The following is a 25,429-nucleotide window of genomic DNA, read 5'->3' as shown; positions in this document are numbered from 1 at the left end:
CTCTGGAGGCTGAGGCACAAGAATCACTTGAACCCAGAAGGTAGAGGTTGCAGTGAGCCAAGATCATACCACTGTACTCCAGCCTGGGTGACAGAGCAATCCTCTGTCTCGAAAAATTAAATGAATGAATGAATGAATGAATCAATGTGAAATGTGGTGGTCCAGGGAGGCCTCTTTTTTTTTTTTTTTTTTTTTGAGAGTCTCATTCTCTCCCAGGCTGGAGTGCAGTAGTGTGATCTCGACTCACTGCAGCCTCTGCCTCCCAGGTTCCAGTGATTCTCTGTGCCTCAGCCTCCCAAGTAGCAGGGATTACAGGCACATGCCACCATGCCCAGCTAATTTTTGTATTTTAGTAGAGACATGCTTTCACCATGTTTGCCAGGCTGGTCTCAAACTCCCGACCCCACCCACCTTGGGCCTCACAGAGTGCTGGGATTACAGGTGTGAGCCGCCGGCCCTGGCCAGGAAGATCTCTTGATATTGACAAGATATCATCTGGACAGAAACTTAAAGGTGGTCAGAGAGTGGGCTATGCAGCTATCTGGGAAGAGGATTTGGGCAGATGCAGAGGCTGTGAAGTGGAAGATGCCTGGTTAGGGTTGCCCAGCAACATACAAGGTGCCCAATTAACTTGGAAACAAAAAAAATAAGAGGCTGCTGGAACAATCAGTCAAGAGATGATGGGGGCTTGGGTCAGAGTAGCAGCCACAGAGTTGGTGAAAAGTGAGCAGATTCTGGATATATTTTGGAGGTAGAGCCCACAGGATTTGCTAAGAAACTGGACATGGAATGTGAAAGAAGGAAATGTTAAAGAAGGGTGCAAGGATTAGGCCTAGGCACCTGGAAATGAAAAGTTCTCCATTTTATCAAGACAGTAAATGCTGTGGCTATAGGAGGAGTAAATTTTGGGGTGTTATCAAGAGCTTGGTTCTGATTACAGAAATGTCGGGTTGGTGGCTAGATACTTGGGTCTGGAATTCAAGGGAGAAGCCTTTGTTGGTGACATAAATATGGGAGTCATTGTGGTTCTAATTATCAGAACCATTCCTGTCTTCTGAAACAGTTACCTACTACCAGAATTACGTTACATAAACCCACCCTGTGGGGAGTAGAAAAGTTCCTCTTTAAAGTTTCCTTTCTTGTTAAAGAATAAATCATAAGTGTGCTAATAACTCTTTGTTAAGCCCTATCCTTATATAGCTGTTAAACATGCCATGCTGTGTCCTTGTACTTTAGCCAAGGTGTCTGTGCTGGACGTGCTCACAGGCATGTTTCAGCTCTCCATTGCTTTTACCTGTTTAGAAAAGTTTTAAGTTGTTAGCCAGTCAGGTTTTAGTTTAGATTGTAAGGTCTAGCTCCAGCCAACAGAGATCAGACACAACAGTAGGGACAACCCCAAATGCGTTAGGGATAAATATGTCTGCTTTTCCTTTGTTCGTTGTACTCTCTGGCAAAATGGCTAGCAAGGGTACCCTTCCTGCAGTCCAGGAAGTAAAAACATCTATTGTCTGAGTGCTAATTTTTCTTTGCAGCACCAAGCATCTGTTTCCAACACACCCCAAAACTTAGTGGCTTAAAACAACCACCATTGATTTAGTTTAAGATTTTGGGGATCAGCAGCTTAGGCAGAGTTTAATTAGCTGGGGAGTTCTGGTCTTGGGCCATCTAGGGCAGGATTTCTGGTGGCTCTGCTGTCAGCTGTCAGGGCAGCTGGCTGTTCTCGGATGGCCTTAGCTGGAATGATTCATCCCTGCTTCACCCGGTCTCCCATTTCCAGCAGCCGGTCCAGGACTGTGTTCCCAGTAGAGGCAGTGTTTGGAGAGAGAGAAGTGCTCAGGGCCTCTTGAAGCCTAGACCTGGAACTGTCACATTCTCACGGTCAAAGCAAGTCACAGGGCTGGTGGTGAAGGAGGGGGAAGTAGATTTCCCCCTTGGTGGGAGTAGCTGCAGAGCCGCATTGCAAAGGGCAGGGATACAAGGAGACTGTTTGGGCCATTAGTGCAGCCAGTTTATCGCATGTCTCACATCTGAAACATTTTCAGCCTGGCTATATTGAAGTTTAATGAACCATCTTTTCTCTCTAAAAAGAAATGTAGCTGAGAGGGGTGACTTGTGCCTGTAGTCCCAGTTACTTGGGGGTCTGAGGTGGGAGGATCACTTGAGCCCAGGAGGTCAAGGCTGCAGTGAACCAAGATTGCAACACTGACCACCAGCCTGAGTAACAAAGCGAGACCCTGTCTAAAAAATGGTGGCCAGGTGCGGTGGCTCACCTGTAATCGTAGCACTTTGGGAGGCCAGGCAGGTGGATCACCTGAGGTCAGGAGTTCGAGACCAGCCTGGCCAATATGACGAAACTCCATCTCTACTAAAAATACAAAAATTAGCCAGGCATGGTGGTGTGTGCCTGTAATCCCAGCTACTCGGGAGGAGAATCGCTTGGACCTGGGAGGTGGAGGTTGCAGTGAGCCAAGATTGCGCCACTGCACTCCAGCCTGTACGACAGGAGCAAGACTCCATCTCAAAAAAATAAAAGGTAAAAAGAAAGGTAGGCCAGATACAGTGGCTCATACCTATATTCCCAGCACTTTGGGAGGCCAAGGCAGGAGGATCACTTGAGCCCTCAAGTTGGAGACTGGCTTGGGCAACATAGCAGACCTCGTCTCTACTAAAAGTTAGAAAATTAAGCAAGGCGTAATGTGGCGTACCTATAGTACCAGCTACTTGGGAGGCCGAGCGGGGAGGGTCGCTGGAGCCCAGGAGTTTCAGGCAGCAGTGAGCTGTGATTGTACTACTGCACTCCAGCCTGGGCAACAGAGCAAGGCTCTGTCTTAAAAAGAAGAAAGATACAGAATCTGCCTGTGATTGGTATAATGAGACAGGTAAAGTTGGTCTGATATTTGGCTTTAGTTAGAAGCAGAATCTCAAGGGGAAGGAGACAATCCAAGAATACACTAGGATGGAGTGAATGTGAGAAAACAGAATGAGGGCCCAAGCATATAGAGAAGAATGAGACACTGCCACTCTATCATGTGGCCTCCAGGCCACAAGGTTAAAGACTTCACCAGCTATCTTGTGCCTTCACGCTGCCCACTGCCTCCACCAAGGGATACATGAAAGACATTCCAGCATGATCTTCATCTTTGCCACATAATAATTCCATACAACTGTGTTCACAAATAAGTCATATCAATACCTGATAGCCCTGGAGATAGTTAGGAAATCCTTCCTTTTTATTTTATATCCAAAAATCTCTATTTCTGTAGCACTCTAAGCCTGGATCTTTTTAGCTTCTCTCAGGAGGGACAGGACGACACCCTTGCGTGTCTTTAGCATTCTCCAACTGCATAGGTGTTTGTTCTCCATAATGGCCATGGCACATTTGTCCCTCCTCTTCCCAGACGGGTCATCTATTGAAAATGCTGTGGTTTCTTCTGATGGTGGTTTTGAAAGAAAAAGGAAAATAAATAAATAAATAATAAATTTTTTTGAAAAAGGAAAATGTTGTGGTGCTGTCATCTGGCAGCCCCAGGGTGGGGCCAGGTGCAGCAGTACATATCAGCCTCTCACTCACCTCATGAGCATTTCTTCCAGAAACTGGCCAAGAGGAAAGGACCAAACTTTCAAGACTAGGATCCACCCTGCAATGTTCTGTTTGGGGGAAAAAAGAGAATATAGGCACACAGAGAAAAGTTTCACAGGACACGGGGAAGGTATGAGTCGCCATTTTAAAGTGACATCAGGGCCAGGCGCAGTGGCTCACACCTGTAATCCCAGCACTTTGGGAGGCTGAGGTGGGTGGATCACAAGGTCAGGACTTCAAGACCAGCCTGCCCAAGATGGTGAAATTCTGTCTCTACTAAAAATACAAAAATCATCCCAGTGTGGTGGCAGATACCTGTAATTCCAGCTACTCAGGAGGCTGAGGCAGAGAATTGCTTGAACCCAGGAGGCAGAAGGTGCAGTGAGCCAAGATCGCGCCACTGCACTCCAGTCTGGGTGACAGAGTGAGACTCCATCACAAAACAAAACAAAACTGCTTGTTAACCCTGAAGAAGAATCTAGGAGTAGCTCAGATCATAATTTTTTTTTTTTGAGACTAAGTCTTGCTCTGTTTCCTAGGCTGGAATTCAGTGGTGCAATCTGGGCTCACTACAACCTCTGTCTCCCAGATTCAAGCAATTCTCTTGTCTCAGTCCCCCAAGTAGCTGGGATTACAGGCGTGCACCACTATGCCCAGCTAATTTTTGTATTTTTAGTAGAGACACAGTTTCACTGCCATGTTGTCCAGGCTGCTCTTGAACTCCTGACCTCAAGCAATCTACCCACCTCAGCCTCCCAAACTGCTGGGATTACAGGCGTGAGCCACCGCTCTCAGCCTCATATGAGTCTTTTTGTTTGTTTGTTTGAGACGGAGTCTCACTCTGCAGCCCAGGCTGGAGTGCAGTGGCATGATCTTGGCTCACCGCAACCTCCGCCTCCCGGGTTCAGGCAATTCTCCTGCCTCAGACTCCTGAGTAGCTAGGATTACAGGCACGCCCCACCATGCCCAGCTAATTTTTGTATTTTTAGTAAAGACGGGGTTTCACCATGTTGGCCAGGTTGGTCTGGAACTCCTGACCTCAAGTGATCTGCCCACCTTGGCCTCCCAAAGTGTTGAGATTACAGGTGTGAGCCATTGTGCCTGGCCTAAAATATATTCATTTTATTTTTATTTTCATCCAGTCCAAAATGTCAAAAGACAGAGGGTTAAAATCTAAACCTTTTTCCTTTTTTTTTTTTTTTTTTGAGATGGAGTTTCACTCTTGTTGCCCAGGCTGGAGTGCAGTGGCGCGATCTAGGCTCACTGCAACCTCTGCCTCTGGGTTCAAGTGATTTTCCTGCCTCAGCCTCCGGAGTAGCTGGGATTACAGGCACATGCCACCACACCCAGCTATTTTTTTTTTTTTTTAGTAGAGATGGAGCTTCTTCATGTTGGTCAGTTTGGTCTCGAACTCCTGACCCCAGGTGATCCGCCCACCTCAGCCTCCCAAAGTGCTGGGATTACAGGCATGAGCCACCATGTCCTGCCCTAAAACATATTCTTGATGCAGTTTCCCAAGGCTACACAAAAGTCAGAGAACGTGAACAGGCATCCTGTATTTTCCGCTGATTCACAGCAGAGACCAATACTGTAAGAATTTCTCACGGTGAAGGCACTCCTATGATAGCCTCTACTTACCAAATCAGTCAATGAAGTAAGTATGAGTATGTTTTCTAGATAGAGATACTGAGGTTTAGAGAGGTTAAGATGCTGCAGTTCCCACCACCAGCTAGCAAGTGGTGGGGCTTTTATTAGAACCCAGATTTCAAAACACCACCACTGCGTAGTACCAATTCCACATGCCAAAATTGAAAGAATGCCTTTTTTCTTGTAAGTCTGCCAAATTGATGCAGATGGTTATCATCTTTCATTTGTTTTAGCTGAGCTAAAATAGAATTTTAAAAAAGAAAAAGGAATTAGGAAGGAAAATAAAGTACAAATCGGATGCTGAGACATCTGGTATGCAAAATGAGAAAAAGGTATCATAGTATAAGTTCCTGTGTGAGAGTCCAAAATCCAACTGCACCGGTATATGAATGGGGCAGACTGGTTTCAGCAGCAAGCATGAAGACAAGCTTTAGCTGGCAGAAACTCAAGACAAGTCTCCTGTCTGATATTACCCAAAAAAAGCAAATGTCAGTTTAGGCTGCATTAAAATATGATTGCATTAACAGAGCATGTGGAAATGAGGCCAAGCCACACCTGGGGCACTGCAGGGCATTTTTGGCACTGTGGTTAAGACGGATGTAAGTCAAGGGCCGTGAGCACTGGACAGGCGCATCAGATTCCTTTCCACTCTGGTGCTTTATATGTTACTTTAGCAAGAAGGCAGTAACCACAAGCCAGCTGCCTGAGCTGTTTTCCTTTATCTCATGAGCTCATTTCCTTCCCATGGTTCCTGCTACAATAGTCGTTTCTCCACCCTCAGCAGGGAGCTGAAATCTCAGAGGGGCTTTTAAAATGCTGGATATTCTGGCTGAGAGTTGTGGCTCATGCCTGTAATCCTAGCACTTTGGGAGGCTGAGGCAGACAGATCACTTGAGGCCAGAAGTTCAAGACTAGCCTGGGCAACATGGTGAAACTCCATGTCTACTAAAAATACAAAAAAGTGGCCAGGTGCGGTGGCTCACACCTGTAATCCCAGCACTTTGGGAGGCCGAGGCGGGTGGATCACCTGAGGTCAAGAGTTTGAGACCAGCCTAGCCAACATGGCCAAATCCCGTCTCTACTAAAAATACAAAAATTAGCGGGTACATGGTGGCAGGTGCCTGTAATCCCAGCTACCTGGGAGGCTGAGGCAGGAGAATTGCTTGAACCTGGGAGGTGGAGGTTGCAGTGAGCCGAGATTGCCCCATTGCGCTCCAGCCTGGGAGACAAGAGTGAAACTCCATCTCAAAAAAAAAAAAAAAAAAAGAAAGAATGCAAAAAAGCAGCCAGGCACGGTGGTGGGCACCTGTAATCCCTCAGCTACTCAGGAGGCTGAGGCAGGAGAATCGCTTGAACCCAGGAGGTAGAGGTTGTAGTGAGCTGAGATTGCACTACTGCACTCTAGCCTGGGTGACAAAGTGAGACTCTATCTAAAAAATAAACAAACAAGACCGGGCACTGTGGCTTATGCCTGTAATCCCAGCACTTTGGGAGGCCAAGGCAGGCAGATCATGAGGTCAGGCATTTAAAACCAGACTGGCCAACATGATGAAACCCATCTCTACTAAAAATACAAAAAAATTAGCCAGGTGTAGTGGTGCGTGCCTGTAATCCCAGCTACTCAGGAGGCTGAGGAAGGAGAATTGCTTGAACCCAGGAGATGGAGGTTGCACAGAGCCGAGATTTCGCCATTGCACCCCAGCCTGGGCAACAAATCGAGACTCCATCTGAAAAACAAAAACTAACAAACAAACACCCCCAAAAGTTAAATGCTGGATATTCTGATTCAATAGGTGTGGTGTAGGCTTGGCACAGTGGCCCATGCCTGCAATCCTAACACTTTGGGAGGCTGAGGTGGGAGGATCTCTTGAGCACAGGAGTTTGAGACTACAGTGAATTATGATCACACCACTGCACTTCAGCCAGGGCAACACAGTGAGACCCTGTCTTAAATAAATAAATAACTCTCATTTGAGAGGTACCCTCCATATACCCAGGGGAAATAAGTATTCTCATCTCTGAAGACACAGAGACACAGAAGAATCTGAACAAACAGGCCTTGCTAAGTTCCCCGTTTACCATTAGATTGTACCCTTTGTCCAACACTTCTGCACAACTCTCCACTCTTCATGAAACCAAAACATAAAAATACATAAGCTCACCGGTTTCTTTGGGTTCTCATTTCCTTATGAAGGCTCCCATGTCAAAGAAAATATATTTTAAAAATATGTATGCTTTGCTTTTGTCGATCTGTCTTTTGTCATAGGGGCCTCAGTCATGGACGTAGTGACGGGTGTGGAAGGCAATCTTTCCTCTCCTACACGAAAATATCTGTGGCTCTCACACTCAACACCCAGTCCTCCTCCTCCTCCTCCCTGGTCTATGGAACAGAGAGGAACAGGTTGCACATTACTTAACCAAATTTCAGAAGCTTAGTCACTTTTACTTTTAATAGATGCCAGCAGTTGGTGTTACCACCATGCTGATATAATGGCAGTCACCAAGGGTTCTAACAGCCTGTGTTCCATCTGACAAAACCCACCGCTGTGGATTGAGTCCGTTCAAGCTAATACAGTGGGAGAGGCATAGAAGAATGGAGTGCTAGGAACATAATGAAGAAAAGGTTACAGTGCATCATGCCCAAGATCTCAGTTTGCTGAGCTTCGAATTTTAGACTTGCCATCTGTTGATGCACCTTCTTCCACCTTAGTGAAGCAGTCAAGAGGTATTCATTTTTTCTTTTTAATGTCATGTGCAGTAATTTTCCTTTAACTGCTGGTTCCCCCGTACCACCCCAGGTTGAATCCTAGTTTGGGTGTTTGACTTACATGATAAATTGGTAGTTCTTAAAGACAACTCCCAAATATACTCAAGGAAAAGAAAATTACATGTATAGCTGTTTTTTTTTTTTTTTTTTTTTTTTTTGAGACGGAGTTTCACTCATGTTACCCAGGCTGGAGTGCAATGGCGCCATCTCGGCTCACCGCAACCTCCGCCTCCTGGGTTCAGGCAATTCTCCCGCCTCAGCCTCCGGAGTAACTGGGATTACAGGCACGCACCACCACGCCCAGCTAATTTTTTGTATTTTTAGTAGAGACGGGGTTTCACCATGTTGGCCAGGATGGTCTCGATCTCTTGACCTCGTGATCCATCCGCCTCAGCCTCCCAAAGTGCTGGGATTACAGGCTTGAGCCACCGCGCCCGGCCCATGTATAGCTGTTTTGAATAGATGTCCAGAAAATACCAACTTTCTCTGTGATTTGCCAAATTTCTACCAGTTTGATAACCCTGTGCTCTAGATGAGGTCATGGGCAAGCCACATTTGATAATAAACTAGGGCTTATCTGCTTTCTTCACACATGGAGAAAATCAACAAGTATACAAGTAGTTTTTTTTTTTTTTCTATTTTTTATAGAGATGGGATTTCACCATGTTGCCCAGGCTAGTCTCAAACTCCTGAGCTCAAGTGGTCTGACTGCCTCGGCCTCCCAAAGTGCTGGGATTACAGGCGAGAGCCACCACACCCAGCCCAGTCCTTTCTAACATTTAGTTACTAGAAATCTAGTTGTTGGCCAGATGTGGTGGCTCACACCTGTAATCCCAGCACTTTGGGAGGCCAACGCAGGAGGATCACTTGAGGCCAAGAGTTTGAGATCAGCTCCAGCAACGTAGCATGACCCTGATTTAAAAAGAAAAAAAAAGAAATCCAGTATATCTTGTCTCTATCTTCATTTCCTAACCCCAGTCTACCACCCTAGACTAAGCCACTATCTTTACCTTAACACAATATTATATACAATTACTCTATTCTTTTACCCTGCTACCTGAAAGCCAAAGTGAGCCTTGTAAATTTTAACTCATATAATGTATCTCTTCTGCTCAGAGCTCCAATGGTTTTCTTGAGGTCTGGTCTTCCTTCCTTGTGCATTCACGCTGCTCTACAACCCTTATATCTTCTTGGGTTAGCAAAGGGGCCACTTTGTTACCAGAACCTAGCACATTCCAAGACTGCTGTCTTGGCCTGGAATGGTCTGTCCTGATACCCACATGGCCTGCTTCCACACCTTCATTTGTTTTAAAATGTCACATTACAAGGACCTTCCTAGAAAAGTCCTCTTGCTCCACTCAATTGTTCTCCACACGTTAACAAACCCTAGGGCCCGCAGGCTACTAAAACATGCTTGTATTACACTTTAGCATCAAAGATAAAATGTTATGAGCTTTCTCATGTGCACATCCTTATTCTTGCCCCAAAGATCTTGACTCTAGGAATAACCAGAAAAAGATTTTAAGAGACAGTCTTCAAAGTCTGATAAGTTCTATTTGTAATCTTCAAAGGTTTATCATGAGGTAAACAGCTGGAGTTCATCTCTTCTGGCTTAGACATGACAAAATGCTAACCCAACCTTGGTTGGATCTGGACATTGGGAAAACAGCTAAGAGCACTGCAAGGACAACTGGGAAAATAGGGGCTCTTCTGCAGAACTGATAATTTTCGCAGAACTGACAATTTTCAAAACAAGTTGGAGCAATGGAGCCCACAAAGCCTCTGAATTGCTACTTGTCTGTTTCAGACTTCCAAGGCCAGTTCACCAATCAGCCTCCATCTCACTTCAAGCCTCTCTCCATTATCCTTGTTTTCCCACCTTTGACCACTGCCTGAAAATTCCCTTCCTGCTAGTTTCAGAGGACAAAAGGCCCTGTAGATCAGACTCATAATTTTCTCATTAAAATGTCCGAAACCAGAATGCCGAGCCAGGTGCAATGGCTCACACCTGTAATCCCAACACTTTGGAAGGCTGAAGCTGGAGGATCACGAGGTCAGGAGTTTGAGACCAGCCTGAGCAACATGGCATTACTGTGCCTACAAAAAAAACTATCAGAATGCTTGAAATTGTTGCAGATGGAGTTGCTGGTAAAAGAAAAACAAAACAGAATGCCTAAAATTATCAAGTTTGAAGTTCCTAATACGTGTTTCAAAACACGGGGGTTTGGGGGATGTTCACACAATGTGTCCGGCTCAGATTTTGGACACTAGGACAACCTCCAGATTGCTCAATCACTAGATTCACATGTTGAAGCGGACCAGAGTCACTGGCTTGCTTCTAACCTTTAACAAATGTAATCAATGAGATAAGGGTGGTAGGGACTATTTCTCCTCCCAGGCTGGGCTTGCACTTTAGGAGGCCAAGGTGGGTAATTTTGAGGTCAGGAGTTGAGACCAGCCTGGACAAATAAGCGAGACCAGGTCTCTACAAAAATTAGGTGGGCATAGGGGTGTATGCCAGTAGTCCCAGCAACTAGTGAGGCTGAGGCGGGAAGATGGCTTGAGCCCAGGAGGCAGATGCAGGGAGCCACTTGTGCCACTGCACTCCAAGCCTGGTGACCAAGCTGTCTCAAGTATTCTCTTCCCGTTTTTACCCTGTATTCCTCTATTCAATCTCAGCTGCCACGATTAGACAGACGGAAAGCGCAAGGACATGTTTTTCTTGCATCTGTAGTGGAAACCTTAGCAGCAGACAGTAACTGCTCCAGGTCTGTTAAATAGATGCATTTTCATATTCATTATGACACCATCTTCTCAGATACAATATAAAGAACACTTTTACCCCTCTGCCCACCAGCCAGCCCACATTCTGTGTAACTTCATCTTTTAAATCGGGCTGGCAAACTTGCAGGCCCGTGTCAAGACACAACTCTGCTTGTGCAGTGAAAACAGCCATGGTCAATCCATAAATGAGTGAGCATAGCCATGTTCCAACAAAACTGGACACAAATTTAAATTCCATCCCACATGATATTTTCCCCTCTACCATTTAAAAATGCAGCCATCTTTAAGTGTACAAAACAGGTGGCTGGACAGGCTAGTTTGCCAGTCCCTGTTCTACCAGGGAGTTTAACATTCATCCCAAGAGACTTGGCTCTCTTTATGTTAAATAAGCTGAGACAAAGTTGCTTCCAACTGAATTAGTCTCTTTTTATTTTCTTGGTAATCTCCTCCAGTTACTACTTCCGTTGTAGATGATGAAATGGGTAAGGCTCCACTTCAGATGTTGGCACTGCTATGAGCATGGTCTTTCCCTTTATTGCAACTCACAATCAAAACCTTTGATTCTTTTTTTATGTTCCAGTCCCAGAAGTAGTTTCCACTGCAGAGGTTAACTGATGAGTCTTATTCTTTCTAGCAGTAGCTTACAACCAGGCTCTAGCTTCTCCACGAACACTACAGGATGAATTTAGTTTAAATATGTATTAAACTAAAAGGCATTCTCTCAAATGAGTTTAAATGCATTTTATTTTTAGAGAACCTACATGACATGTTTTTCTTAAAAACAATGCCTCCACTCCAAATAAATCACGGTCAAAATAAATGAAGATCTCAAGATGACATCAGTCCCATTTGTCTTAAGTCCTGGTGTGTGGATGACAAGCAGAAGCCAGTTATGATGACAGGTGATAGATCCAAAATAATTGCCAAATTTGTTACTGTAAAAACAAAAATTACATTACCATTCTTCAAACACGACATAACAAAAATTACATTACCACAAACATGTAAGCCTACATTTCTAGGCGATAGATGTATTCCCCAATTCAATCTGGGCCGCCACAAAGACAGACAGAAAGCGCAGGGATTTCTTTCTTTTGCATCCTAGTGCAAACCAAAAGAACAACAGCCAATTGTTCAAGGTCTATCAGTGGATGCAGAAAACCCTTACCAAATCAGCAGTAGCTCATTTTCCAGAAGTCTGTGGCATGTGACACCCACACCCTGCTCTACCAACAAAAACCTCAGATACCATCTGAATAACTCCTTTGGTAAGTCATCTTATACAGTTCTAAGTAATTTCTGTCTATTGTTGACTCTAATCTCGCTTGTTCACTATAGTATCTTCTTCCTAATTTATACAGAAGCCTATGAAAGCTAGGATAATGAATGCCTCAGTTTCTGTACAGCTTCCAGAAGTTCCCTGGATAGCAGACATTCAGTTATTTATATTTACTAACACAATTTGCATACCAGTTCAGCAGTCAGCACTATTTACTAAAAGCTAGTACTGGCAGTAGACTTTCAATAATCAGCTGCCAATTAACAGTAAACCAAAGTAAAAAACACGGATACGAATTAATCCTTATGTATATAGCAAAACATGATGAACTGAAAGTAAGGCCTACCTGTGAGGTCTATCTAGAGGAAAATCAATGGTGTTCTCCATCTTCCTCAGCATTTAAACTGTATTTTTTGGAGACAGAACCTCATTCTGTCGCCTGGGCTCCAGTGCAGTGGTGGGATCTAAGCTCACTGCAACCCTCCCAAGTTCTCCTGCCTCAGCCTCCTGAGTGGCTGGGATTACAGATGCCTGCCACCATGCCTGGCTAATTTTTTTGTTTTTCTGGTCTCAACTCCTGACCTCAGGTGATCCACCCACGTTGGTGTCCCAAAGTGCTGGGATTAGACGTGTGAGCCACCACGCCCTGCCTAAACTGTACTTTATAATGCCCATCTGCACTCAAGTGTTTCCACATATAAGATTCTAAGCCTTTTTATACCTTAAGAATCTTTTACACGGGAAACATTCTATCCCAGTGGCACAAAACAACTGGAATCACATCTAACATATCTTTATTTTTTACACTACTGATTTTAACCCACTCCTTTGTACTTACACATTTTTCCATTTCTAAACCATCCTTAAAGAAAATCATATATGGGGTCACACCATCTTCACGGTAGTCCAATAGAGCAACCATGCCATCTGGATTCATGTTTTCACCAATAAAGAACTTGGGAAGCAAACAAAATACCTAGAATTAGACCATTACAAACAAATACATGCCATTCTAAACTAACTACAGTACAAAATCAGGAGAATTCCAGTATCCAAAAGCTCTGATACTCACTTACCATAATCATTTGTTCACTCAATTAGGCACCTTAATAGTGACCTAAATAAGAGTACAAAGCAATACAGGAACACTAGGCTTTATGGAAACCTTTACTTTCTCAGACCCTAAAGTGTGCTTATATAGTCAAGCACAATTGCAACATAAGGCTGTCAGTGATGGAATATATCATACAGTTTGGAAGCATGTTATGGCCAGGGGATGCATGAAGTTGGATAATTAGAGGTAAACGAAAGCCACTGACATTTTCCAGAAGTAGAACAAGTTCAGATACATCAGGAGGACCAGTAGCAATAAGACACATTAGAATTGTAAACAGAAAGCTGAACACTCAGGAAGTTAAGCAATTTTTGAGGAGGAAGAAATGTCATCTGGGAAAGAAGTTTTCCATCAGAAGGCAGGATGTGAAAACACTTGAGAGCTGAGAAAGCTACTTTCTACACCTGGAATACTAGTATAGAATTGAAATTAACGAATTTAATTTTTGCTCTTGCAGTTAATTGTACAATCCTTTGATCCAAATACTTAAGGCATTTACCTGGTAGTTTTTGAAATTAGCAAGGATGTGCTTGATTTGTTCTGCAGCCCCTGTCATAAAAGGTTTTACTCTTTCTGGTCTCTGTTCTTCAAGTTTGCCTTTGATTCTAAAACAACATTTCATTAACTGGTTAAATTATTGAATTTTCAGTAAAATCAATTTTTAAAGTAAAAAAATACCCAAGCTTAAAAAAAATAAAAACATTGAAAAAGGCAACCAGCTGTTAAGAAATTACTAATTCACAGCTGGGCGCGGTGGCTCAAGCCTGTAATCCCAGCACCTGTTCACGTAAGTTATCTTTCAAGAATGTTAACATTTCTGACATTTCTTGACTATTTTCAAGGAACTATTCTAACTCTAAACGGAACCAGACTGCAGGCTTCAGTATGCTCACAAAGAAAAGCAACCACTCTTGTCACTGAAATCATTAATAAAAAAGGCAAGTATATTCACTGCTCAAAAGAACCTCAAAAGTTACCCCATCTTTAAATCCCTTAAGATTCTAGACATCAGCTAGGTGCTGCCAGTTATCACTTACGATTTCATGTAATCTTTGATGTACTTCTTGTAGGCTTCTTTTGTGAAACTTGTTTCCTGCAGGTGATGGTTCATGACAATATCGACACCAGTGATTACTGTGCTTTCGGTACCTTCGCCCTCGGGGCCTTCTGCGGAGGCATTTCCACCAATGAGCGAGTCATCAATGTTACCTTCTGTCCTACTGACCATCTGCATTAACAAAAGGCAGTATAGTTGCAAAAGATACGAACGCATCTTCAAAGCACCTTCCACACCAATACTTAAGATTCTTAGCTCTTGATGAAAATCAAAAAAGCACCATTTTGGGAATAAAGTTGTGACCTGTGGATTTCCCGAAACGACCTAACTTAAAAAAGAGTTGTCCGTTGCTGGCCAGAACAAAATGGGATCATTAAAAAGTTGTTTCCAGTTGCGGGCATCGAGTGCCTCGAGTTGGTAAGTAAGGGCAGGGTAAACACGAAAGGGATTGGGCTCCTAAACCGGAGACAGCGTGTCCCGGACAACCCCGGGAGGAGGATGGGCGCCGAGGCGGCGGGCCTATTTCCAGGCTCAGCTCCACCTCCAGTTTTCTAGAAAAACCCGAGCCCGGAAAGAGCGTCTCCTCCGCCAGGAGGCGGCGGGGAGGATTGCACAACCTCAGGCGGGGGAGCTGCGGAAACCCGAGCCTGCCCGGCGCGGCCCGCCCCGACCTCCCCCACGCGCAGGCCCGACCGACTCACCTTCCCCTCCACCTCCAGGCACAGCCCGTCCGCGATCTCCCGGATCTTGTAGATGTCAGAGAACATCTCATCATCTGTCGAACACACAGAGTCGCCCGTCACCGCAGGCCCCGAGCCGGCGCCGCCATTTCCCGCATTTCCCGCGCCGGCGGCCGCACGCGGCGTCCACCCCTCGCGAGGGCTCCAGAGCCGAGCGCGAGCCCCAGTATCGATCCCTGCGCACTCGGTTAAGGTCGCCGGCATCCCCTAGGCCCGGACGGCTGCGCTTTCCCCACCCCCCACCCGCACCCAAGGACCCCGTGTGCGCCAGTAAGGGTACTGCAGGGAGGACTCACGGCTGATGAGATCCCGGTAGATAATCATGATGGTGGCTGACGGGAGAGGACGGCGGCGCTAGCTTAGCAGGAGCCCGAAGCTCGGAGCGAGCGCTGTGCAGCCGGAGCGGCGCTAGGGGGGAGGGGGGAGCGGGCGGAAAAGGCCGACTCAGCCGCTCCCCAACCTCATATAGAGGGCACGTCTCTTACGTCATCGTTCGCTGCGCCTCCGGAAGCGACGCAGCGGTGACGTGGCACGCAGAGCCGCGCGGGGGCGGGGCCACAGCGGGGGCGAGTTGGGGAAGCGAGCATCCGGGGACTTGAGGTGGAGACACAAGACTGTTCCACTGGGCACGCGAGGTGGTGGGGATGGGGGCGGGGAGGTGCGCGCGCAGCCGGGGAGGAGGTACGCTCTCGGGCACTCCCGAGCCATGGGTGGGCGGAGCAGGGGAAGTGGGGTCTGATAGGCCCGGGCCCTCCCCACCCACGGGGCCATCCGGAGAGGTGCTGGGGCTTGGGTGGGGCTTAGATGAAATCTCTTTAAACTTTCTCCCTACGCCTCGTTCAGCCTAGATTCCACCGTTTTCTGGGAACCAGAGTTTCAACAGATGTAGGGGAACATTTCGTTTAGGGAGGGTTATACTCTTTGGCTTGGCGGAGACCTCGGAGCTGCCCAGGGCCTCAGAACTTTTCAGCCTCTGCCCCGGGGCCGCCCCAGCTGGAGTTTTCGGATGCCTTTGTTGGGGCACAGCTGAGTCCGGGTAGTGGGACCCAAGTCATCCCGCTCGGGCCCTGGGGAATAATTGTGAAGGCGCAGGGTCTGTGGGAGGGGACTTGGGGAGAAGGGAAGCTGTCACGGGAGATTGCACAAGGTTTCCATGTGTTCCAGTTTTGCCCCACAATTGAAAGCTTGTGGCATTCTGTGGCGGACAGCTACAGAGCTAGCTCTTCCCTTTACTGTTTCGCACTTGGTCTTTGAAAAGTACGTTGTCACTTTAAGATGAAGTTGAAATTTTATCCCTGGTGCTAGAGGGTCAAACAAAGGGAGTTTCTCACCTGCCCCATCTTTCTTCCAAGGAGTTTACACCCAATTACTAAGTATTAAAACAGGCCCAGCATGGTAGCTCATGCCTGTAATCCCAGCACTTTGGGAGGCAACTACTGAAACCTGTCTCTACACAGAAACAAAATTTTTAAATTAACTGGTGCGGTGATGACTGCCTGTAATACCAGCTATTAGGGAGGCTGAGCTCGGAGGATCGCTTGAGTCCGGGAGTTGGAGGTTACACTGAGCTATGATTGCACCGCTGCACTCCAGCCTGGATGATAGAGCAAGACTGGCTCAAAAACAAAACATAACTTCCTTATTTAGTCGCATCCTCACGTCTTTGGCATAAGGCAAAGATGTATGCCAGTATGAAGTGTGAAAGCTTGTTCCATTTCACAGGTATTTTGGGCTCTGTATCCCTTAGAACTAGGATTTGCACTGAGGTCCCAATTGTGAACAAGTTCGATCCAGTCTTACTCTCATAAAAGTGTTCATTCTAGTAAACTCAAAGCATCCGGCAATTATAATACATCAACAGTTGTTCATAAAGCCAATAATATAGCATTTAGCTGACTAAGAATGCAACCCTTGGGAAAGAGCAGGACACAGGATGGCGATTGGAATGATGGAGAAGCCAAATGGAAGAGCCACGAAATGGACCTCCTTAAGATAGGAATCTTGGATGGAAAACTCCAGAGGACATTGGGCGACTGGGAGGAAGCTAAAAATGGGATCTGAAAATAAAGGGATATCTTCTGACACATGGTCAGTGAAGGCTGTCTGAAACCTCTTATTTATGGAATGAATGAGATGATTATCACACATTAATATTGTGTGAACATATCTTTTTCCTGATGTAGCACAGTATAATTAATTTCCTCAGTTTTAATATTTCCAAACTATTCAGAAATACTGTCATTGATCCATGCAGTACCCTCAAACATTACTCTCAACTATCCAGTCTCATATTAAGGTCAAAACATTTCTTCAAGTTTTTTTTTTTTTTAATTATTTTTTCCAAGCCAAACTGTATCCAGCTTTATTAAAGATACTTTCCATAAACAATCATGGTATTTCAGGCAGGACATGGGCAGACAATCGTTAACAGTATACAACAACTTTCAAACTCCCTTCTTTGATAGACTACCAAAAATCAGAAAGCCACTATAAAACCCAATGAAATCTTCATCTGATGCTCTGAACAGGGAAAGTTTAGAGTGAAGGTTGACATTTCACATTTAGCATATTGTTTAACAACTTTTCACGAGCCGACCCTGACTTTCAGGAAGTGAAATGAAAATGGCAGAATTTATCTGAAGAGCCACAATCTAGAAATGGAATCACTGCTCTTTTGACAGGTGCCATCTCAGTGGCATCACTGGCAAGTCCAGATTGCCTGACCCACTGGTAACCAATGACTGGGGGTCAGGTCCCAACAGATGTCTGGGCTTAAGGGAGCTAAGTCTATGCTGAAAGATGGAAAGGGAGAAGAGGACATAAAAATGAATTTGTTTTTCCATGCCACAAGGCTTTTGTGTGCCAAGGGGTCCATGTGTGTCAAAGTCAGGGAATCCCTCCTCCTGGGAGCCAAGAGGAAGTCTCTCAAAACTGGAAGGATAAGGCGTTTCCCCACATCAATCCAGCTTTGGAGACATTCTATTAGTGACATATGCCCCTTCCCCCAAAACAACAATGAAGTGTTCTGTGTGCTAACAACATAGCTTAAAAAAATAAAAAAAGTCAAACAAAATTCTGCATTTTTATAAAACTTGATAAAAAATAGTATTTCAAACTGTACAGTCACCAGAAGTACACAGTTATCAAAAATACACACCCTTCACTTGGCATCTCCAGCACCGTCGGCCTTCTGTGCCCGGTCTGTTTTGGCCTCTCCATTTTCTGCGGGGTTATTCCCTTCCTTGCCAGCATCAGCTTTTCCCTTTTTCCCTTTGGGTACCTTCTCTCCCTTCTTTGCAAGGACCTTTTTAGGCTTGGGCTCTGGCTTTGGAAGAGCAGGTTTAGCAGACAACCTCTCGGATCTTCTCTGTGGTTCGTCCTTCACCTTGGCTTTGTCTCTTTCAGCATCCCCTTCAGCCTTTCTCTTGGGCACGGTGGCGACGGTGGCGGGACGTAGGCGCTGGGCGCGGGATGCAGTGGCGCGTGGGCTTTAGTTGGTCCAGGGGTCGTTCTCGTCTTCTTCACACTGCTCTCAAGTTTTATAAAAATATAGTAGTGGTGAAAAAATGTACTAAAGCTAGAGTCAAGGCACCTTAGATTAAAATCTTGCCTTTGGCCAGGAGCAGTGGTTCACACCTGTAATCCCAGCACTTTGGGAGGCCGAGGCAGGTGGATCACCTGAGGTCAAGAGTTCAAGACCAGCCTGGCCAACACAGTGAAACTTCATCTCTGCTAAAAATATGGAAATTAGCCGACCTTGGTGGTGAGCACCTGTAATCCCAGCTACTCAGGAGGCTAAGGCAGGAGAATCACTTGAACCCCGTAGGCGGAGGGTGCAGTGAACCGAGGTCGTGCCACTGCTTGGGCAAGGGAGTGAGACTCTGTCTCAAACAACAACAACAAAAACTTTATTGCTAAAATTGCAGGCTCTGAAAATAAAAGATCTTGAACGCCCACCCCACAAGAATAAACAGACAGTTGAGACACAATTTAGTGAACAGCAAAGAACTTTATTTAAAATGAAATAAGCTAGAATAGAAAAGAAAAATCACATATAAAGGTGAATCACAGTAAAGGTGAGTATTATTTTGTGAAACTTGTTTTTTTATTATTTTTTTTATTTTTTGAGACTGAGTCTCGCTCTGTTGCCCAGGCTGAAGGGCAGTGGGACCATCTTGGCTCACTGCAACCTCCACCTCCCTGGTTCACGCAATTCCCCTGCCTCAGCCTCCCGAGTAGCTGGAATTACAGGCACACGCCACCATGCCCTTGTAATTTTTTTTGTATTTTAATAGAGATGGCGTTTCACCATGGACTGGTCTTAAATTCCTGACCCCGGGCAATTCGCCTGCCTTGGCCTCCCAAAGTGCTGGGATTACAGGCTTGAGCCACCACGCCCAGCCAAGTTAAGCATTTTGAAATCCATTGACTTGGGCAAATTTTCTTTTCAAATATATTACTTGGCAGCATAAACTGTTCAATTTCAGCAAATGATTTTTTTAAATGACCCCAATATTTTGTAAATACTTATATTTGACTCTAGCTCATTTGAACAATTTTTGCCAGGAAGAGAAAACAGCCCCTGGAGATCTGGCATACTGTGTAAGGCCTAGAGAAGTGTGATCATTCTGACCCTCTATTAGCAAGAACCTGCTCAACTGTCAGGTCTTGGAAGTAAGTCGAGGCAACTGCAGGAGGGCTGCATGGCTAGAAAGAAATGGCTGAAAACAGCCTGGGCAAGCTGGCTCATACCTGTGATCCCAGCACTTTGGGAGGTGAAGGCGGGCAGATCACTTGAGGTCAGGAGTTTGAGACCAGCCTGGCCAACATGTTGAAACTTCATCTCTACTGAAAATAATAAAATTAGCCAGGCATGGTGGCAGGCGCCTGTAGTCCCAGGTATTCTGGTGTTTGAGGCCTGAGAATTGCTTGAACCTGGAAGGTGGAGGTTGGAGTGAGTCGAGATTGCCCCACTGTACTTCAGCTTGGGTGACAGAGTGAGATTCTGTCTCAAAAAAAAAAAGAAATTGCAGAAATATATTTTCTCCCTTTCCTTTTTCACTACTGTCCTTGACTAGTTAAAAGGAAAAAAAGCCAGGTTCCGTGGCTCATGCCTATAATCCCAACGCTTTGGGAAGCCAAGGTGGGAGGCACACTTGAGGCCAAGAGTTTGAGACTAGTCTGGGCAACATAGCGAGACCCCCATCTCTATGGGAAAAAAATTGTTGGCCGGGCACGGTGGCTCACACCTGTAATCCCAGCACTTTGGGAGGCTGAGGCAGGTGGATCACCTGAGGTCAGAAGTTCGAGACCAGCTTGGACAACATGGTGAAACCCCGTCTCTACTAAAAATACAAAAGTTAGCTGGACGTCGTGGCGGGCGCCTATAATCCCAGCTATTTGCTGAGGCAGGAGAATCACTTGAACCCAGGAGGCAGAGGGTGCAGTGAGCCAAGATCACGCCATTGTATTCCAACCTGGGCAACAGAGCAAGACTGTGTTTCAAAAAAAAAAATCATTGAAAACACCTCCTTTTTCTCTTCCTCTGAAAAATAAGCTACTGTATATAGAAACAAAAGGCATAGACTTAGCTCAGATTGCCACCCTCTCCACAAGCCATCCTTGACCATCATGTTTAAAATGACAATCCTTGCCTCTTGGAAATCCCTGTTTTTTGTTTTGTTTTTTTTCCTGTTGAGATGGGATCTTATTCTGTTGTCCAGGCTGCGAAATGGCGCAATCACAGCTCACTGCAGCCTCCGCCTCCCTCCTCAGCCTCCCAAGTAGCTGGGACTACAGACACGTGCCACCATGCCTGGCTAATTTTTCTATTTTTAGTAAAGTCAGGGTTTCACCATGTTGCCCAGGCTGGTCTTGCACTCCTGGCCTCAAGTGATCTGCCCACCTCGGCCTTTGAAAGTGCTGGGATTACAGGCATGAGCCACCATGCCTGGCTCTTCTTTTCTCCCTAATTTTTCTTTGTGGGACTAATCATTAACCAACATGTTATTTCTTTATTTTTTTTATTATTATTTTTTAAAGATGGGGTTTCACCATATTGGTCAGACTGGTCTTGAACTCCTGACCTCAGGTGATCCACCCACCTCAGCCTCCCAAAGTGCTGGGATTACAGGCATGAGCCACCGCACCTGGCAACATGTTATTTCTTATACTTACTTAATTTTCTGTCTCCCCTCCAGACAATGTAAGTGCCATGGAGGTAGAGAGAGGCTTTATGCTCACAGTTGTATTCCCAGTGCATGAAACCGTGCCTGTGGCCGGGTGCAGTGGCTCATGCCTGTAATCCCAGCACTTTTGGGAGGCTGGGATAGTCAAATCACTTCAGATCAGGAGTTCAAGAACAGCCTGGGCAACATGGCAAAACCCAGTCTCTACTAAAAATACAAAAAATTAGCCAAGCCTGGTGGCATGTGCCTGTAATCCCAGCTATTCCAGAGGCTGAGGCACAATAATCCTTGAACCTGGTAAGTGGAGGTTGCAGTGAACCAAGATCGTGCCACTGCACTACCAGCCTGTGTGACAGAGTGAGACTCGTCTCAAAAACAAAAAGAAAAAAAGGGCCAGGCATGGTGATTCATGCCAGTAATCCCAGCACTTTGGGAGGCTGAGGCGGGCAGATCACGAGATCAGGAGTTCAAGACCAGTCTGACCAATATGGTGAAACACTGTCTCTACTAAAAATATGAAAATTAGCAGGGCATGGTGGTGTGTGCCGGTAGTCCCAGCTACTCGGGAGGCTGAGGCAGGAGAATTGCTTGAACCTGGGAGGCGGAGGTTGCAGTGAACCGAGATTGCACCACTGTATTCCAGCCTAGGTGACAGAGTGAGACTCCATCTCAAAAAAAAAGAAAAAAGAAACAGTGCCTAGTAGACAGCCAGTCAATAATTGTCAAATGAATGAACTGCAGACCAAGACTAATGTTAGTAACTAAGGTTGGTTTTGTACCATGTTCCAACACAGCAACACTCTGAGTTAGTCAAGCTTGTGTAATCAGGTTTTCTGACTTTTTTTTGCAGTACCATTGACTGAAAAATAAAGATGGATGAACAATAGCTAGTGGCCAGAAGATGCTGTTTGGTAAGTTAACATAGAAAAGAGGCTGAGTGTGGTGGCTCACACCTGTAATCCCAGCACTTTGGGAGGCCAAGGTGGGCGGATCACCTGAAGTCAGGAGTTTGAGACCAGCCTGGCTAACATAGTGAAACCCCGTCCCTACTAAAAATACAAAAATTAGCCAGGCGTAGTGGCATGCACCTGTAGTCCCAGCTACTTGGGAGGCTAAGGCAGGAGATTCGCTTGAACCCAGGAAGTGGAGGTTGCAGTGAGCTGACATCATGCCACTGCACTCCAGCCTAGATGACAGAGTGAGTCTTCGTCTCAAAAAAAAAAAAAAAAAACCCAAAACCAAAAAACAAACAAACATGGAAAAGAGCTCTCTCTTCCCTGGGAGGAGGAAAAGTGGCCTAAGACATAGTTAAATCAAAAAGCAAGTCATAGAACAGCACAACATGTTCAGTACTCCTTTATTTATCACCCAGATAAATATGAGAAAAATCAATATACTGCTCTAGATATGTGTATATATTTACAAAAGCAGACATGAGAATCTAGAAGGGTATGTATCAAACTAATAACAGTGGCTAATTCTGGGAGGCAGCTGGGGAAAAGTGAGTGGTCAAAGGGAACTACAGCATTAATTGTGATGCTTGCATATTTGCCCCAATAATGTTTCACATTTAATATCCAAAATGTTCTTTTTCTCATAGATACCAAATATAATAATGCAAATAAGGTATGGGGAAGTATGTATATTATATAGAGACAATATATAAGTAAAATGCACTAAAGAAATAAGCATATATACCCAAAACAAGCAAAGGGTGGGCCACGTCTAAATTGGCCCAGCGCAGTGGCTCAGGCCTGTAATCCCAGCACTTTGGGAGGCTGAGGCAAGAGGATAGCTTGAGCCCAGGGTTTCAAGAATGTAGCAAGACCCACCTCTACTTTTTTTTCTTCCTGAGAGTCTTGCCCTGTTGCCCAGGCTGGAGTGCAGTGGTGTGATCTCAGCTCACTGCATCCTCCACCTCCCCAGTTCAAGCAATTCTCCTGCTTCAGCCTCCTAGGTAGTTGGGATGACAGGTGCATGCCACCATACCTGGCTAATTTTTTTATTTTTATTTTTGAGATGGAGTTTTGCTCTGTTGCCAGACTGGAGTGCAGTGGCGTGATCTCGGCACACTGCAACCTCTGCCTCCTGGGTTCAAACGATTCTCCTGCCTCAGCCTCCCAAGTAGCTGGGATTACAGGTACGCGCTACCACACCCAGCTAAGTTTTGTATTTTTAGTAGAGACGGGATTTCACCATCTTGACCAGGATGATATCAATCTCCTGACCTCGTGATCCACCCACCTCAGCCTCCCAAAGTGTTGGGATTACAGGTGTGAGCTACCGAGCCCAGCCTAATTTTTGTACTTTTAGTAGAGACGGGGTTTCACCATGTTGGCCAGGCTGGTTTTGAACTCCTGACCTCAAGTGATCTACCCGCCTTGGCATCCCAAAGTGTTTTGGGATTACAGGCGTGAGCCACGGCACCTGGCCAAGCCTTGTTCCTTAAATCCATCTAGTTTCAGCTTCTAGGGCTTTATGAACAGGGCAGCTTTTTTTTTTTTTTTTTTTTTTTTTTTTGAGATGGAGTTTCGCTCTTGTTACCCAGGCTGGAGTGCAATGGCACGATCTCGGCTCACCGCAACCTCCGCCTCCTGGGTTCAGGCAATTCTCCTGCCTCAGCCTCCTGAGTAGCTGGGATTACAGACACGCACCACCATGCCCAGCTAATGTTTTGTATTTTTAGTAGAGACGGGGTTTCACCATGTTGACCAGGATGGTCTCGATCTCTTGACCTCGTGATCCACCCGCCTCGGCCTCCCAAAGTGCTGGGATTACAGGCTTGAGCCACCGCGCCCGGCCTAGCTTTTGTTTTTAGTTGGAGAGTTGTTGCCAAATATTGGAGGAAATTATGAGAGTTAACGAACTAGCCTAGTCTACAGATAAGATAACAAAAACTTAAAAACAACACACAGGGTTATAGTTAATGACTGGCGAGTTAGAGTTTTTCCTTAGAAACAACCTTTTCTCTCTACAGTGCTCATATAGGAATCTGATTTAAAAACCTTTTGAGGCTAGGAAGCCAAACCAAGACAGCCTTTTTTTTTTGAGACATGGTCTCGCTCTGTTGCCCAGGCCACAGTGCAGTGGGACTGCAGCCTTAACTTCTAGGCTGAAGCCATCCTCCCACCTCAGCCTCCCAAGTAGCTAGGACTACAGGAGTGTGCCACGCCACCTAATTTAATTAATTATTTAATTATATTTATTATTATTTTTTTGAGATGGAGTCTCACTTTGTCGCCCAGCCTGGAGTGCAGTGGTGCGATCTCGGTCACTGCAACCTCTGCCTCCTGGGTTCAAGGGATTCTCCTGCCTCAACCTCCCAAGTGGCTGGAGTTACAGGTGCACACCACCACACCCAGCTAATTTTTGTATTTTTTAGTAGAGACGGGGTTTCGCCATGTTGGTCAGGCCGATCTCAAACTGTTGACTTCAGGTAACCTACCCTCCTTGGCCTCCCAAAGTGCTGGGATTACAGGCATGAGCCACTGTGCCCAGCCTACTTATTTTTAGATATTTTTTATTTATTTTGAGATAGAGTCTCACTCTTGTTGCCCAGGCTGGAGTACAATGGCGTGATCTCAGCTCACTGCAACCTCTGCCTCCTGGGTTCAAGTGATTCTTTTGCCTCAGCCTCCTGAGTAGCTGGGACTAGAGGCGTGGGCCACCACGCCCTACTGATTTTTGTATTTTTAGTAGAGAGATGGGGTTTCACCATGTTGGTCAGGCTGATCTCCATCTCCTGACCTCAGATGATACACCCGCCTTGGCCTCCAAAGTGCTGGGGTTACAGGAGTGGGCCACCATGCCTGGTCTATTTTTTAAATGAAATGAAAATAGAGATGGGAGTCTGGCTATGTTGCCCAGGGTGGTCTTGTACTCTTGGCCTCACCCTCCCCACTCCACCTCCCAAAGCACGGGATTATAGGTGTGAGTCACCATACCTGATCCTTCTGGTGGGTTTCGAAGGTAGAGACTCTAGGTCAGATTTGCTGATGGATTAATGTGGGAGATATGGCAAGTTAACCACTCCCTTTTCTTCCCTTCCCTTCCCCTCCCCTTTTCCCTCCCCCTTCTCTTTCCTCCTCCCTGTCCCCCCCCCGCTTCTTTTTTGGTTTTTGAGATATACTCTTACTCTGTCACCCAGGCTGTAGGACAGTGGTGCAATCTCAGCTCACTGCAACCTCCACCTCTTGGGTTCAAGTGATTCTCCTGCCTCAGCCTCCCGGGTAGCTGGGATTGCAGGTGTTCACCACCATGATTGGCTAATTTT

General features: G+C 45.7%; 1 protein-coding gene, 2 non-coding genes and 1 pseudogene across 4 annotated transcripts; all 4 read right to left on the bottom strand.

Annotated features, from left to right (window-relative positions):
• Positions 1-10,647: 10,647 nt before the first annotated feature.
• On the bottom strand, positions 10,648-10,781 carry LOC116562580. The gene has a single exon (XR_004274031.1). It is a non-coding gene; the product is annotated as a small nucleolar RNA SNORA31 (small nucleolar RNA).
• Positions 10,782-11,504: 723 nt separating this feature from the next.
• On the bottom strand, positions 11,505-15,584 carry TPT1 (tumor protein, translationally-controlled 1). The gene is made up of 6 exons (XM_032294731.1): positions 15,265-15,584; positions 14,930-15,003; positions 14,209-14,399; positions 13,671-13,776; positions 12,896-13,012; positions 11,505-11,713 (listed from the first exon to the last, which is right to left on the bottom strand). Exons 1-6 carry the CDS (start codon positions 15,290-15,292, stop codon positions 11,711-11,713), a joined length of 519 nt encoding a protein of 172 aa, XP_032150622.1. The 5' UTR covers positions 15,293-15,584; the 3' UTR covers positions 11,505-11,710.
• LOC116562579 lies at positions 11,806-11,935 on the bottom strand. Its single transcript, XR_004274030.1, has one exon. It is a non-coding gene; the product is annotated as a small nucleolar RNA SNORA31 (small nucleolar RNA).
• Positions 15,585-17,302: 1,718 nt separating the features above from the next.
• On the bottom strand, positions 17,303-19,565 carry LOC116562222 (annotated as a pseudogene). Its single transcript, XR_004273835.1, has 2 exons — positions 19,477-19,565; positions 17,303-18,456 (listed from the first exon to the last, which is right to left on the bottom strand). The product of XR_004273835.1 is annotated as a non-histone chromosomal protein HMG-17 pseudogene (transcript).
• Positions 19,566-25,429: the final 5,864 nt, after the last annotated feature.

The sequence above is a fragment of the Sapajus apella genome, unplaced genomic scaffold, assembly GCF_009761245.1.
Source record: "Sapajus apella isolate SASKATOON/1434 unplaced genomic scaffold, GSC_monkey_1.0 scaffold32, whole genome shotgun sequence".
NCBI classification, from domain to species: Eukaryota; Metazoa; Chordata; class Mammalia; order Primates; family Cebidae; genus Sapajus; species Sapajus apella.
This window is presented reverse-complemented; position numbering and strand designations above follow the sequence as displayed.